Source organism: Charadrius vociferus, unplaced genomic scaffold (assembly GCF_000708025.1).
Source record: "Charadrius vociferus isolate BGI_N301 unplaced genomic scaffold, ASM70802v2 scaffold183, whole genome shotgun sequence".
NCBI classification, from domain to species: Eukaryota; Metazoa; Chordata; class Aves; order Charadriiformes; family Charadriidae; genus Charadrius; species Charadrius vociferus.
In genome coordinates this window covers 2,841,440-2,856,393 of record NW_009648250.1, presented here as the reverse complement: position 1 = coordinate 2,856,393, position 14,954 = coordinate 2,841,440, and the positions used below count along the sequence as shown (strand labels likewise).

General features: G+C 35.6%; 1 protein-coding gene across 1 annotated transcript in view; it reads right to left on the bottom strand.

Annotated features, from left to right (window-relative positions):
• Positions 1-14,954, bottom strand: part of WDR41 (WD repeat domain 41) — a 32,734-nt gene that overhangs the window by 7,901 nt on the left and 9,879 nt on the right. Inside the window, exons 3-10 of the mRNA XM_009884297.1 lie at positions 11,140-11,255; positions 6,931-6,979; positions 5,359-5,490; positions 4,935-4,997; positions 4,359-4,470; positions 2,920-2,982; positions 1,600-1,710; positions 128-312 (exon numbers count right to left, since the gene is read on the bottom strand). Of these exons, the coding sequence (XP_009882599.1) occupies positions 128-312; positions 1,600-1,710; positions 2,920-2,982; positions 4,359-4,470; positions 4,935-4,997; positions 5,359-5,490; positions 6,931-6,979; positions 11,140-11,255 (831 nt within the window). The remainder of the gene's footprint in view (positions 1-127; positions 313-1,599; positions 1,711-2,919; positions 2,983-4,358; positions 4,471-4,934; positions 4,998-5,358; positions 5,491-6,930; positions 6,980-11,139; positions 11,256-14,954) is intronic.

Here is a 14,954-nt window from a genome sequence, read left to right as displayed (position 1 = left end):
GCTGTGCACATTTTAAAGACGACTCTCATATTAAAGCAAGCAAACTGAAAACACAAAACACTTGGCCTTCTGTGGTAAGGTCATGCTAGCTCACTTGAAGTAGTTTACTCTTTTTAAAGCCTTTTACCTCCTCATCAGATGTTAAGTGTTGAACTGAAGTTTCATTTGGGCTTTGGGATAACTTTATTTCTGGCTGTACATCTGGATGGACAGAAGAGTCCCAGAAGTTGCACTCAGATGCCTGCTTTGTCCAGTCAAGTGCATCCCAAACTATTAACTCACCCACATGAGAACCTGTCACAAAAGTCAAGTCTAGACAGGGGAAAAAAACACACATAGAAATCACATGATACATTAAAAAAAAATCCATTTCACACAAAGTTACAAACCTAGAAAGTTAAGAGAGCCCATTTCTGAGTGAAGCTAGGTAGAATGTGCAGTATATAACTGGACAAAAACCTCTCCCTTTGAGTAAATACTCATTTTGATTACCTAGAATAGCTTAGATGAGCCACAGGTGATGACCTCTCTCCTATAAAACTAGAAAGGAGAACATTCACCCACCACAGTGCACAGTATAGCAAAGCCAAGGACCACCACACCACCAGAAGTATGTACAAATATCTGAAGTTCATTTGTTGCCTTTATACAAAACCCTTCTATTCCTTGGAGAAGTAGGTGTACCAGCACTGCTCAGACACAGCAAAGTATGTCTTTGCCATAAGCAGAAGTACTAGTCACAAATTAAATGGATGAGTTAACAGCAAGATTGAGGCAAGTGCTCATGAATTTGTTAATCATACATGGAAAGGAACTGCTTCAACAATACTTAACGGAGGTAGCACATTGTCTTTTTAAGACCAATACTGCTTCCCTTTCATAATCAAAAAGGAGAAAATAATGGCAACCAGAAACAACTACAATAGAATCCAAGTTTTCTTCTTTCTACCACAGCCCCTTTGTGCCAACCAGGCTGACACACCTAAGCCCAAGGACAAATATACACTCTGTCACACCAGGAATAACTTGTGTGGGCTGTGGGGTTGTTCCAAAAAAAAAAAAAAAAAAAAAGACAGGGAAGAACAAAGTAGAAGAGGTTGATACCTGTAGCAGAGTAGACAGAATTGCAGGTAATAGCTCAGTATTGTCCTAATGAGAAGCAGAGATTGCATCATCCTCCAGAGCCTCTAAATAATGGATCTATACACAGGCCCACACCCGCATACCCAGAATTTTCAGTCACCTTGGGACTACAACTGCAAAGGACGTGGCACTGTATATTCCATTTTAAGAATCAGAAGGAGCAAGAAAAAAATAGCATTTTAAACTTTCCCAACAGGAAGAAGACCCAGAGTTCCATTCCCATCAATAGCATTGCCTCTTTTGTGCCTTTTCTACATCATAACCTGCCTGGTTTCGTTTCACTGTTAATGCATAAATAAAGCCATTATTTCACCACTTTTGCAGCTACACAGGAAGGTACATCTACTACTTATGAAGTTTCATTCCAGTTAAAAGTTTAGTCCTAATAAAAACTCCATAGTTGAAATATCCCACTGGTAACTAACAAAACTAGTAACGTTATAAAATGACTCTTACCATTGACACTGACCAATGACAAAATGTTATCCTGATGGTCAACAAGGCGTTTTATTTCAAGGACATTCCAACCTTCAGACCCATCATTAGAAGCAATCAGCCTAAAAATTACTTCAAAGGTAGAGAAAGAAATTGTTTAAATAAGCTTTATCATTCAGAATAAAATGTAGCTATGCTTAAATAAAACACATCATTTTCAGAAAGACACAAACTAAAACACCATAAATGAGACAGTACAAGATGTGCAAAGCCACTTATGACCACTCATAACACCAAAAAAATGGGACTACATCATTTCAGTGCTATTATTAAGGCCTCTTACTAGAGCAGCTATAGGATAGAACATCTCAGCATAGTAACTCTGAAATTCAGAGCATCAGTCAACATCAGAAGTTGCAGAAAGCAGAAGTGATAAGTATTAGAAGTCTTCATGGATAAGTAAATTGAAAGCAGAACATCTTTCTTACAGGCTTATCTGACTGAAAACTATTATTCCAAAGTATGCGATTTTCTCTAGTAAGGCAATCAAGATCACCAGAAATTAAGACTAAATTTTAACCAGTCTTAGAATTTCTTTCATGACATCTCAAGGGCACTACAAAAGAACTGTGGGAAATTCAGATGGAAGTTGACATTGTATTCCAATGTTGAAACACAAGATGACTATTTTTAATTTGCTCCTGATTCTTTGATCAGAATATCAGATTGCTATTTTTCAGCTAAGTGTTAAAACATATTGAGCAAAGCCTATTGTTTTGCTCATTCAGTGCTCTAATATTTCTCCTGGATTTTCTTCCATATTTTGAAATTTCAGTAATTCTATACAACACTTATTTAAAAGACTTTCCACTGGCAGCTAACTGATGATTTAGTTTGCATACATAGAAAATCCTGTATCCAAGTGAGCAAGAGAAACCATCACACTGTTTCATTATGGCTTTGGACAGTACAATGAGATCAGCAATATCTCATACTTCTGATCTTGGGATAAGGAGGCTCTAGACAAGCCTAATATTTGACAGCTCAGATAATGAATTCCAGACCTTCTCCAGAAGGACAAATGTATATCACCACAGTCAGATCTGTACAGGTGGCAATAACAGTAATAACAAAGAATACACAAAAGTTTTGTCATGCAGATCTCAACAAAATTCCTGAATGAGATTAGTAGTGTCTGCCTCTTTGTCAAATAAGGGAAAAAGGAAGAAGGTTGCTAACCACACTCCAATAACATTTACTTTTCCTATACAATTCCAGCAGCATGCTCGTTACACATTGTTCTGATAAGCATCTGTTATATAGGAACATGAACATACTCACTTAGCTCTTTGCCAACAGCTGCTGCAACACAATTTTTAGGCAACTCAACCAAAGCACTGATACCTTTGAAAAAATACAGGATACAAAGGAGAAAAGGATATTCATTGGCCACAAGAAAACACAGCAAACTGCTAATTCCTTTATTATTAAGTTCTCCACAATCTTCCTTCCACTTAGAAGTTACTATCAAAATAAAAGATATTGCTTGAAGGGAAAGTTAAGCAGCATTGGACGTGAACAGACTACGTCAGGTGGAGGTAGAGTCAGAAGTTTTAGTCCTGAGTCCAACAGAATTACGCACATCAAACCTGAGGTGAAGCTGATAATAAACAATCCTTTTATTCTCAATACAGTTAAGAAGGTTATGTGCTAAAGCTGGACAATATTATGGACACTGTGGTAATTATTGAGACTCTAAACATATGCAGTACCAAAGTTATTAGATACTGATACTACCAAAGTATGCATGATATGAAAATATTGTGCAGAGCCAGCTGAAGAAAAATAGGGCACAAGATAAAATGTCCAGCTTGATGTTACTCTGCCTTCATCGTGCACAGAATTTCCCCAGTCTGTGCTTGCCACACCACTAAAGGAAAATTCCCCAAGGAATAAGCAATCTGTTGCTTTCCCCACTAAGGAAGCAAAAGATTAGGAGGGAAGAAAGGGCCCGTGCTGCATATCCCATTGACCCCTTGTACAAAAGTTTCAATAGCACCTCACTCTAAGCACCAACTGGTACGTGGCGTGATATTTCATACTGAACCAAAAGAAGTATTAATATCCTCAAAGATTCATGTGGTTTTGCCTGTCACTATTCCATTCTATGACAAAAATAAGGAAAACATTGTTTCCAACTTTGAATTTGATTCACAGTTTTAAAGGTATCTTTGTAAAGTATGGCAATAATATACAACAATTTTCTTTGCACAGACAGATAATATTTAAGCTTATGAATAGAAAAGCACAACTGACATTAGGATCTGATTAAATTTACTGTATTTCCATCAAAAGCTGCATTTTCCACAGCAAAAGTACTGATTCTTAATAATAAAAAGAAATCTTTGCCACACTACTACTACACAGCTTTACGTAGGAATAATAAAACTCCCACTCATTCACAGAGAAAGCCAGCCAAAGGATCTGGTCCACATTACAGCAAACATGTAAAAACCGCCATCCGAGGTCTAGTCCTGTAAGTTCAACCTAAGGTACAGTTACTGAGATTTGACGTATTGTAAAATTCATACAGCACAGGAGATTAAAAGCAGTCTTAATTCTGAAACGATTAAGTCTGACATTTAAAAAAATAGAGAGTGACTCTAATACATAATGTTATCATTAGAATTAAAGAGAATTTGCCAAGTTGGTTTTGCATCATTATACAGATCCATTTTACTTGCACTTTAACAGCTATAATGAGTCATTTACATTTTTACCTGCATCAGTAAGATGACTGGTCTTACACAAGAGATCTAATTTTCGGTTCCAAACACATAGATCACTCCCTCCAGACAACCATACATCCAGTCTTTGAAGAACTGTCAAACACTGCAGAACAAAAATCAGATATATGTCCCCTGCAAAAGTTCTACAGGGAATTTCTCAGTGAAATGATCATGAGCTTTAGCTAGATAAAGCTGTAAGTACTATGAAATACAGTATCAAGGTGTCACTTTCCTGAGAAATACAGATTTAATTACATTCTATATGTTATATTTTTTCATCAACAATGCAAAAACTGATTTTTAGATTGCCTTTTCCAACACAATAACAAAACCAAGCCATAAAATGACCTTTGTTCTACATCTTTTCAAAAAGAAAATCACAGTGTTAAAGAGTTCCAAAAATAAATTAAGAATTGTGCCCACATCTCAACCACTCATTACATACCTGTTGTTAAACCAAACACTGCTGTTCATTTTAACACAACTGCCCATATGGCCCATGAGCCATACATAATAGATTCTTACATATAACAAAACAACTGACATACCTAAGGTTTCCTCGCTTACCTTTACAGTAGAATGGAAACACGACACTTTCTGAACCTGTCTGCCACTACTGCAGTCCCAAACCTGACTTTATTCATTAAGGAAAACAAAAGGTTTTTATATATGATATTTATAACTCCTGTGTTTGTAACTAAATGACAAACTGGGAAATACGTATGCAGAGACTCAGTCTTCTAAACCCTGATTGTCTTTTCAATATCTGGCCAAAAATGACATATTAATAATATGGATTCGTTTTCGTAGCAATGATTGCAACTTCTTCGGAGCAATAACTAGTAAAATCCTAGTGTAATCCAATTATACCTACTGAGTATTATCAGCCAATAAATTTAAACAACCTGCAGCCTGTCTCAGTGTTACCTTTAAAAGTAAAAGCCACCAAAAAGCCCACAGAAATTTGAATCCTCTCCAGATCTAAGGATACAATAACTGTTCTGTCAGCTGATGCTGTTAAAATCAAATATTTTTTCTCTTCAGAAGCATCTGACGAAGAAAATGGTGCTATAGCTGTAATTTTGTGTGTGTGTCCATGAAGTTCAAAAAGTTTTTCTCCAGTCTGAAAAATAAAAACATGGAAAACTAAGGCTAAAATTTGGAAAATGCCTACTCTAGCACACAACATAGGTACCAAATGATTTTTGAAAGCAAGAATTTCTAAGAGTCTAAAATCTCCCTTTCTTAAGAAATTTATGGATTTACTTCTTACTACTTTCAATACTGTTCAAGATCTTACCCAGAATTGAATAACATATTAAGTGTAAAGGAGTAGTACATAAGAAAAACTACTCTAAGGGTAAAAAAAACCAACTCTAAAAGCCCTTAAGAACTAAAGTTCTCCAATAAAGTCCTTTCACTTTAATGCAAATATTGGTCATTCACCCTTTTAATGGATACTAGCATAATTCAGATTTGTTGACAAACCCTCTATTGAAAAAGTTGGATTTTTTTTTTTTTTTTAAGGATTAGAAAAACTTGACCTGTATTTTTGGTACTGGTACGCAGTACTACCAATTTCCAATCGCTTTATTTAGTACATACATTATCTATAGCTGGTGGTTTAGATAACTGCAGCTACTTCTGCTTTGTTTAGTCAGAATGCAAAACCCTACAAACAAACAGGCAGAAGCATACTGGCATTTTAAACATGCAATTAAAATACAGGGTAGTTATAACTGTACAGGTCTTTACACTTGTTTAAGTTTTTAAATTAAAACTACAAAAGATTCGCTTTAACAAAAACATAATAAAAATCTTACAGGAGTAGAAAACAGAACTCAGTTCCTAAGCTGGATATCTAAACAAGTTTTACATTCACACTTATAGAGCACTAGTGTGGGTATCAGGTATCACACTTACAGAGCACTATTTCCATGATAAATCTAATGTCTTAGTAAGGTTTTCAAAAGTTGTAAGATTTTTTTATCACAAGAAGCAATTAGGCCTTGTTTGTGCACTGCATGAAATGTTTAATTTCCTCTTGACTTTGGTGTCTTTCCAGTACCGTTTTGTGTTAGCTCTCCCTTTAGTCTAGTTATACTACAAACAGATATTGCTAATAGAGCCACTGAAATGTACTTAAGTATATGTAAATCTTTGCAGGATTGGGACATTGCTACGTATTTGTTGAGTTACTCGTCAACATTTCAGTGTTTACAGCAAACACCAAACAATTTTAAAAGAAGAATTAAAGCCACAAATTCATACGTAATCCTGCATTTCTCATCATTATTTCATCTCAAATCTCGAAAATCAGTGTCGTCCCAAAACATTCTAAATTTTAAAGCTATTGCTCTTTTCAGTTCACACAACTTTTACTTTCCTAGCTCTCCTTTGTAAACTAAGATTTGACAGACTCCCTCCACTTCTACGTTTTCAAACAGCAGCTCTACACCAATTCTTATTTATTCTGCTTTTTCACTACTAGACATTTCTAACTCCTGTCCCCAACTTTTGCCCTTTCCAGAGCACACAAGCTACCCCCAAAAAAAGAGATAACCTGAGCATTCCAGAGAAATATGACTCCATCATCTCCTGCAGATGCAAACCTGAAATTAAAAAAAATTAAAAAAAAAGCTGTGAAAACTTCAATATAGCATAATGTAATGGAAAAGCAGTAAACAGTTATGTAAGAAAAATATTTACAAGATATATCAGACTCTGGCTTTAAAGAATAAACATGTATTCATAAATCCCAATTACAATTTATAAACTGAAGTCAGTACATTTAAATAGGTGTTTATCAATACACACAATATATCAAATATAAGAACAAGGCTTAAGAATTCCAATGCATACTGTATAAATAGAATCCAACACTACAGAAACAATTCTCCTGTTTAAAAATATGAAATCTTACACACCAAAAAACAGCAAACTCTAAAACCAAATAGTATTAGTAGACCCATGTCCGCCCAAACCATGACAGCCAGCTGAATGCAAGACATCTAACAAGTTACAAACCACTCATCTGAGTTCAACCCAAGAGCAGAGGAGCCCAGTATTTATCACGATACTTTAAACTGTGGCTTAAAAGAACTCCCAAAGGGAGTGCATTTAAGGTGCTAAATTTGACTTCTGCTAAAAATCCAGCTGAAGGCACACCATATGAGGAAAAAACAGGTTCATATTAGCATGTCAATCTCACATTAACAAAGTCTGACCTAAATTCAATCTTTTTTCCTAGGCTAGAGTGAATATCCACCTACCTGCCTGCACCTTATCACCACCACAGCTTTACTGTAGCTGGAGCACACATCCCAGCTATCCCAGTGAAGATGTACTATGAGTTAAGAAAGCCTAGAACAGAAGCAAGACCTTCCATAGAATATTGAATTCAGCTGTTACTTGCAAATATACCTAACTCCTAATTTTTTTTTCTTTTGTTTCAAGCCCTCACCAAGAGTTAAGCTGTTAACATATAGAAAACTGACTGAGGTTTGTAGTATGTGCAAGAAAGTCATGAAGAAGAGAGGTTATACCACTTCTGAATTTTTTTGTTACCAGCTGTGAGTGGTTTCATGAATCATATACATGCCCTTTCTTTTAGACTCTTTGCAGTTAAAATGTTTGTGAAACTTGCTAACGCAGTAAGTTTTCAGGCATAAAGTCATAGGGCTTTTCCCCTCTTTTTCCTCCACATAGACTCCTGGTTTATTCTATTATAGTAAAAAAAAAAAAGTGTAGAGCGTAGGCTGTACTTTCTTCATATCTTTCATTATTTCAAGCCCCTTCTTTAAAAGACTAGAGAAAAAAACAGTCTTCATGGACACCTCTGATAACAATTTCTTACCTTTAGTTGCCTTTTAGCTCTATTATACCTTGTTTTGTCACAACATCAAGAACTTGAAATAGTAAGACCCTCACGATTCAGCAATAAACCTTTAAATTCTAATTCCTTTCTTGAGTAATACTGGAGTTGTGTGCCACTTGAACAAAATTCTGGGAAGAAAACTGGCGTTTGAAAGCAGGCATGAGTGTAATTCATCAACATAGAAGTTCAATAGAGTGTGGTTTTGTGTATTTTCCCCCTCATCTTTAACTAGGATTTCTGTTTAAATATAAAGGTATATTGTAGAGTCAGTTATCCTACAGTTCCATTCTGTTCACCAAAGTAGAGATTCAAGTGGCACCTCATTCTTTTCCAGTCATGATCACCATCATCTCTAACCTTGTCTGCTTCCTGAAGGAGCAAGAAATGGTCAAATGAGCAACAAAAAAAGCTGTTTTTAAAATGTGTTATGAACTCTGTTTGGGTTAATGTGTCAAATGAGAGAGTATTACATGCAATTTTATCTCAGTCCATTTTTTGGAAGACTCTTGCTGAGGCTTAGCCTTCCTTAGTGATCTTCCAATCAATATGACCCTTACTTCATGTTCAAAAAGTACAAGAGAGAAGAAGAAAAAAAAACCCAGCTTTCTGTTACATTTATACAGGATTTATTTAGTATCTTCAAAAACCAATCTGAGAAAATTTTCCACTCACTGGTTTTAGCTGAGCCACTGAGAAAACAAGAAAATCCTTCTGCAAAATTCTCAATAAGATGATATTATCTAAAGACCTGAAGCGTGAAACTTGGCTTACAATAGTTGACAAAAAGCACACAATGGAAAAGCTGCAGAAACTAAATAAAAACATTTCAGAAGCTGAGTAACAATACTAATTTTACTGAAAAGAATCAAGTGAAAAATATTATCAGCTGTTTAACAATCCAGAAACTACCAGTGAAGCGACTCCATTAAACTCCACAAACTCTCAGAATATTAACCAGCTATAGAACTTACTCCTTTTCCATATGCTATTTTACAACCTATCTTCAATGCAGCCATCCAGGCTTTAGTTTTACACTGATTATCATTAGTTTAGCTTCAATAATTTACCTGCTATCATACAATGAAGCCCAAAATGGTAAAAGATTTCCTTGCATCAGACAGTGCATGCAATCTAAGAATACTCTCGTATTTCTATAATAACCAATTACATTTTTTGACCATGAGTTTTGAGGAAAATGTACTTTGAGGAAAACTTACTTTAAAGACTTCTTTAGGGAAAAAAAAAAAAAAAAACCTGGAAAAAAACCCCACAAGATTCTTCTATTTTTATATGAATCTTCTGGTGGATTACTATAATGTGGAAAAATAAATTTTATGGCAATGCATGTAACTTGTCTGATATATATATTTATGACATCAAAAATGAAAACTAACAAGCTAAAAATTCTCCATGGAGTCTTCTGTGAAATTTTTACATATATATATATATATATATACTTACAAAATTACTAGAAAATAAGGCTCTGCGGGCATTTTAAATTTGGAAGAGACCACCTGCCTGACCAATGTGCATGGGGAAGGAGAGAACCTTCCTTCACAAAACACCTGCTCTACACTGCAAGGATATAAACCAAACTCTTACCCAAGTTAAGTTTGTGTAGTGTATTGATGAGTATATTAGATATCCCCTTCTGTGCCTAATCCATAAAAGATATAAATTACTACAGCTCCGTAACAGACAGACTCTTGCCTCCTACTTAAGTTCTTAGTTCTAAAGGTTTTCTATCTAATTTTCCAAATCCGCTTAGAGTCACTACACTTATTATTGACTAAAGGCTTCGCAACCGTACTTTTAAGGCAGATAAATATTTCCTTTCTTGCAGCATTAAGTTAAATTAGAGAACATGCAACGCTAATTTAGACAAAGCAAGGATAGAAGCCAGGTCATAATGTATAACATTCATATAACATAACGTATAACATATAATATTCATTCTCTCAGTCACACTTCCAAAGCGACAACGGTAAATCTAGTGACTTCATCGGTGCTTCAAAACCAGTTTTCCAGATTTTAGATAACTCTGTCCTCAGAGTTCACACTAAAGTTGGACCTAGCTACAAGGAACTAAGAACAGAACAGATAACGATTGTCAGGGAATATAAAAAAAAGAGTTCACAAAGCTAAAAATTGGAAGACAGAAATAAAGGAACTGTCATGTCTCAAAGTAATAGTACAGCAAGTTGAACGTGATCAAATTGCAGTAGGTATGTAGTGCAGAGATTAAGCATATGTTGAATTTTAATACATAGTCATTCCGAACAAAGTGGTGAAAATTTCAAAATTTGAGAAGTTTGGAAAAAAGTTGATTAACCAAAGCTCAAGTGAGCTAAGCACTGCAGTTTCAGAAGAAAGTGTAACAAAAGATTAAAAAGAAACAAACGACAATACTCAATAGTGTTGAGAATGTCAACTGCTACGATGTATCTGTAGCAGTCTATTACATTCTTCTGTAGAATCAAAAGGTGAAATAACAGCTGTCCTCAATTCAAAAACATACAACACATGCATTCACTCAGAACAGAGGCAGACACCACTGCATATTGTTCTGGAGAAAGTGTGTGTATGCATGTACAGAAGGGAACGTTCAACTCAGAAACAGCCTGAAAAAGACAGGCTGAATTAGCTAAAAACATTTATTTCAAACAAATTAATTTATACCAAGAAACATAACTCCATCACAATTTTTTTTCACATGAAAGCATAACTTACAAGAAAAGCCAAAGAAAAGGCAGTGTTCACCCCTTGCCTTTTTTTAACTTCAGGCTTTTCCTGCCCTCCCCCACCAAAAGTGAAGAGAGGATCAAAAATTTTAGTACATTTTCATAAATATTCTCTGAAATATTGCCAAGGATGCTGTGAAATGCAATTTCATACCTGCAATCATCTATTTGCACCAGAAATCGTACTATATCTTGATGACCTTTCAACACAAGGAGCTCCGTGTAAGGATTCTGTATTTGTTCTTCACCAATTGTCTGTACAGACGATTTCTAAAATTCATAAAAAAGGAATGAAATTTATTTTGTACTGATGTAATTATTTTCATCAGGTCTCTGTAATGTCTAACAATCTATGTGTAGATTCCTGTGTGAATGCATAGTTATATTTGAAGTTCAATTAAGTTTCTGATATATCATTTTGCCTTAATGAAAATCATTACAAAAGATAATTTCTTTTGTAATATTATTTCAAGTACATAATATCTTTCTATACCATGTATTTTAAATTATAATATAGCATTTTCTGTTTAACAAAAGCATTTTATACTACTTTAATCACTGATACACCAAAATGAAAACCCAGTTTAGTCATAAGCTGTCATGTGGAGCCAGCTTCATGACTTAATTCACCATACATTCAGTTTTTCATTAAATTATACCTCTTCTGTGAGGTCTGTGAACGTCTCATATCTTTCATCTACCATTCAATTTTAAAATCCTATATAAATATGACATATTTAAAACAAATAAGAATAAATGCTATTCTGTTACATAATATATAAATCATCCCTTGGGACTCTATTCACAAAATACCAAAGCAAACCACTTAAAAAACATAAAGAGTGATTAATCATTTTATAGAACAGCATCTACAATTACCCCCAACTAAACTATTAATTAAAAGAATAATCAATCACTGAGAGCAAGCAGATCACCAGGCAGGGTCAACAAAATATTGCATAGGACTGCAGTTTCAAGGCACAGTAGTTCTGCTATCTCAATCATCAGTTTATTGCAATAGAAGACAACTTTTTTTGTATTTAAGGTCTTCCACATTCTGGAACAACTTGGTATTAGACACTGTTTAAAAAAAAAATAAAATCTAAATAGCTCAAAAGTAACTCAGTGACAGCACTCCCCTCCTAGATATATTTTACATGACAGTCAACATCACCTTACTTCCAGGACTATCTCTTCTCTGAGGACTTCAACAGAACCTACACTGTAAAACAGTAATTACTGAACACTGTACTACATGCAGCATACATAACAGGTGTATGAAAGACAAACATATTATCCTCAGAAACTTCAACGTTTTCTTGTAGGAATAATAAATTATTTTCTATTACTTCTGTATTGGCACTATGATACTATTCTTCAGAAGAGAAATCAGTGTTTATTTTTAAAATGAAGAGGTTGTCAAAATGCTAGTTCTTGTGATTTTATCTTGGTTTTGTGCTATGTGATGCATTTCACGAAGCAACTGTTCCTCATTTTATGCAATTATGTGAGAATAGCAGTTCCCATTTAAAATAATGCAAGTAGAGTCTGCATGGTTAAAAAAAAGTTGGACAAATATGGAAACTTGGAGTTCAGCTGTCAAAAGCTAATCAAAACATTCCTTTAAAAAAATGAGTACTACAAATACTAAACAAATCTCAGCATCACCGGATGACATTAGCAATACTGTAGTCAGAAGACTTCCTTTTTTTTTTATTAATAGAAACATACATTCACAAAACAATTGTAACACTGTTTTGAAAAAGTCAGAATTTGTAACATTAATGTACTAATTCTATATTCTGTTGTTGCTTCCTATTCAGTACAAGACTGCGCTACTTCTTTTGAACAATGTGTCTAATCTTACTCTTTCTTAATTCTAACAACACCTGTGAATATTGAAAGGTACAGTGACTATGAAGTACTATAGATAACAAAATAACAATCTTTCCCCAGTACATACAAGCAGCTATGCTCTCTTCAGATCTTCATTACTATGTACCAAGGTGTTGGGTTACTTGCGCGTTCTTTCTCTGAAGAAAACTATTTTTGATATAAACTACTAATTGAACTCTCTTGTAGAAACACCAAGTTTTTAGAAGAGAAAGCTAGATGTCGATGCTAATGGAATCCACTACAAATTTGCAGGATCTGTAAGCATCACTACAATAATCAGTAAAAAAACCCACAACATTCATCTCAGCTTCAGAACTTCCTATAACCCCTGTGATCTGAAGCACTGAAAAGTGGGATTCTCAAAAACAATTCACTAATTCAATTAGTGAATTCACAATTCACGGATACAAGACTATACAGACATATTTATGTATGTATCATGGAGCATGATAAATTAGCTCATACGGACTGTGATGCTACTGCAGTCAGACTGCTCCCATTACCAGAGCCATTCTGCTTAAGACATATACCATGGCCATCAACTGAAGAGATTTGAGAGCGTAAGTCTAAATTATTTTCAATTCCAAAGTAAAAAAAAAAGAAATGTGTAAGGAGGCATTTACATTTCTTGAATTTAGGACAGCTTTGCCAGAGGCTTTCTCTATTCACCCAGTGCAATGTCAGTCTCATACATCTGGCCTTTTCACGACTGGTTAAAGCCATAGCACATGAAACAAACACAGTTAAGTCCACAGCCCACACACTGCTATGGGCTTCCTTATCCATTTAAGAGTACAAAGAGAATTAATGGTTATGAAGATGATCTTTAAATGAAACAACACTACATAATGCAAGAAAAAAAAAACAAAGCATTTTAGGGACTAACCCTTATCAATATTTGTTTTTCAGTTTTTCCACAGAAAAGCAAGACAAGCACCATCCCTCAGCAAACTAGTTTCCATTACTGCCACAAAAGTCCCGTGAATCGGGTTTAACCAAGCTACGAATGGCAGAATGGAGGAACTGGACAAAACCTTGACTCATGCTCATGCTTTATTAAATCACAGTATAATTAAATCATAGCCAGAATTTAAATTTTGGAGAGGGACACACACCAATGTCTTCTAGCGCATGTTATAAAGCTGTTGCATATTTCCCATTTCCTTTTAAAAACAACTGCACACAAACCTGCTAAATATGACTGCAATACAACCACCATTTTGACAGATGACAAAGGTCAGAGGCATTCGCAGACATTGTCATTCCAAATTGGTACAGACTCAAATTTCCACCAAAGTAACTACTGGCATTTGAAATTAACCGTGACATGGTCATGACTTGTTCATGTAGAGCAGCTGAAAAATAATTACTTCCTCATATTTGTCTAGATTACAAACACACTAAATGTAAGGAGCCCAGTAAATGTGTTAATTAACTCTAAGTCCAGGTTGAGAACTTCAGCAGAGTCTTAGGGACAAGAAAATCTCAATAATCTCTCCCTCGAATCCAGTAAAACTCTTTTTGTGAGTAAGGCAACAGGAAGGATGCCTGTGTTCAGTGCACTACATAGGCCTAGTTTATTTTACTGATGAGAAACTGAGAAGAAATGCTAGAAGACTAATATAAACTACAAGTAGGCCCCTTAACTAGTAAGCTACTGCCTATAATTTACATTTTCGACTGGGGAATCCCGAGGGCAGGACTCTATACGCCTATACGGTATGTACGGGGTACACACCACCCCCACTTGCCAGGACGCGTCGAGCAGGAGGAACCCCGCCAGGGAGGAGGGAGGAGCTCCTGACAGGGACGGCTCCCGAGCCCTTCAGCTCCCGGGCAAGCTCAGCTTGGGGGTTTTGCTGTTTGTGTGTTTTTCGTATTCCTCCCTTTCTCTTCAGCGAAGGTTGAAACCCTTTCTAACAACCAGAAAGCCTCACAGGCTGCGACCTAGCCCTGAAGGCCCCTTCCTCCGGGAAGGACCCTGACGGAAAGGCCTCGGCCAGCGCGCCCCTCGCTCACAGCTCTTCCCCCTTCCCCCCCATACACACACACACTCCCCCCCGACCTAAAGCT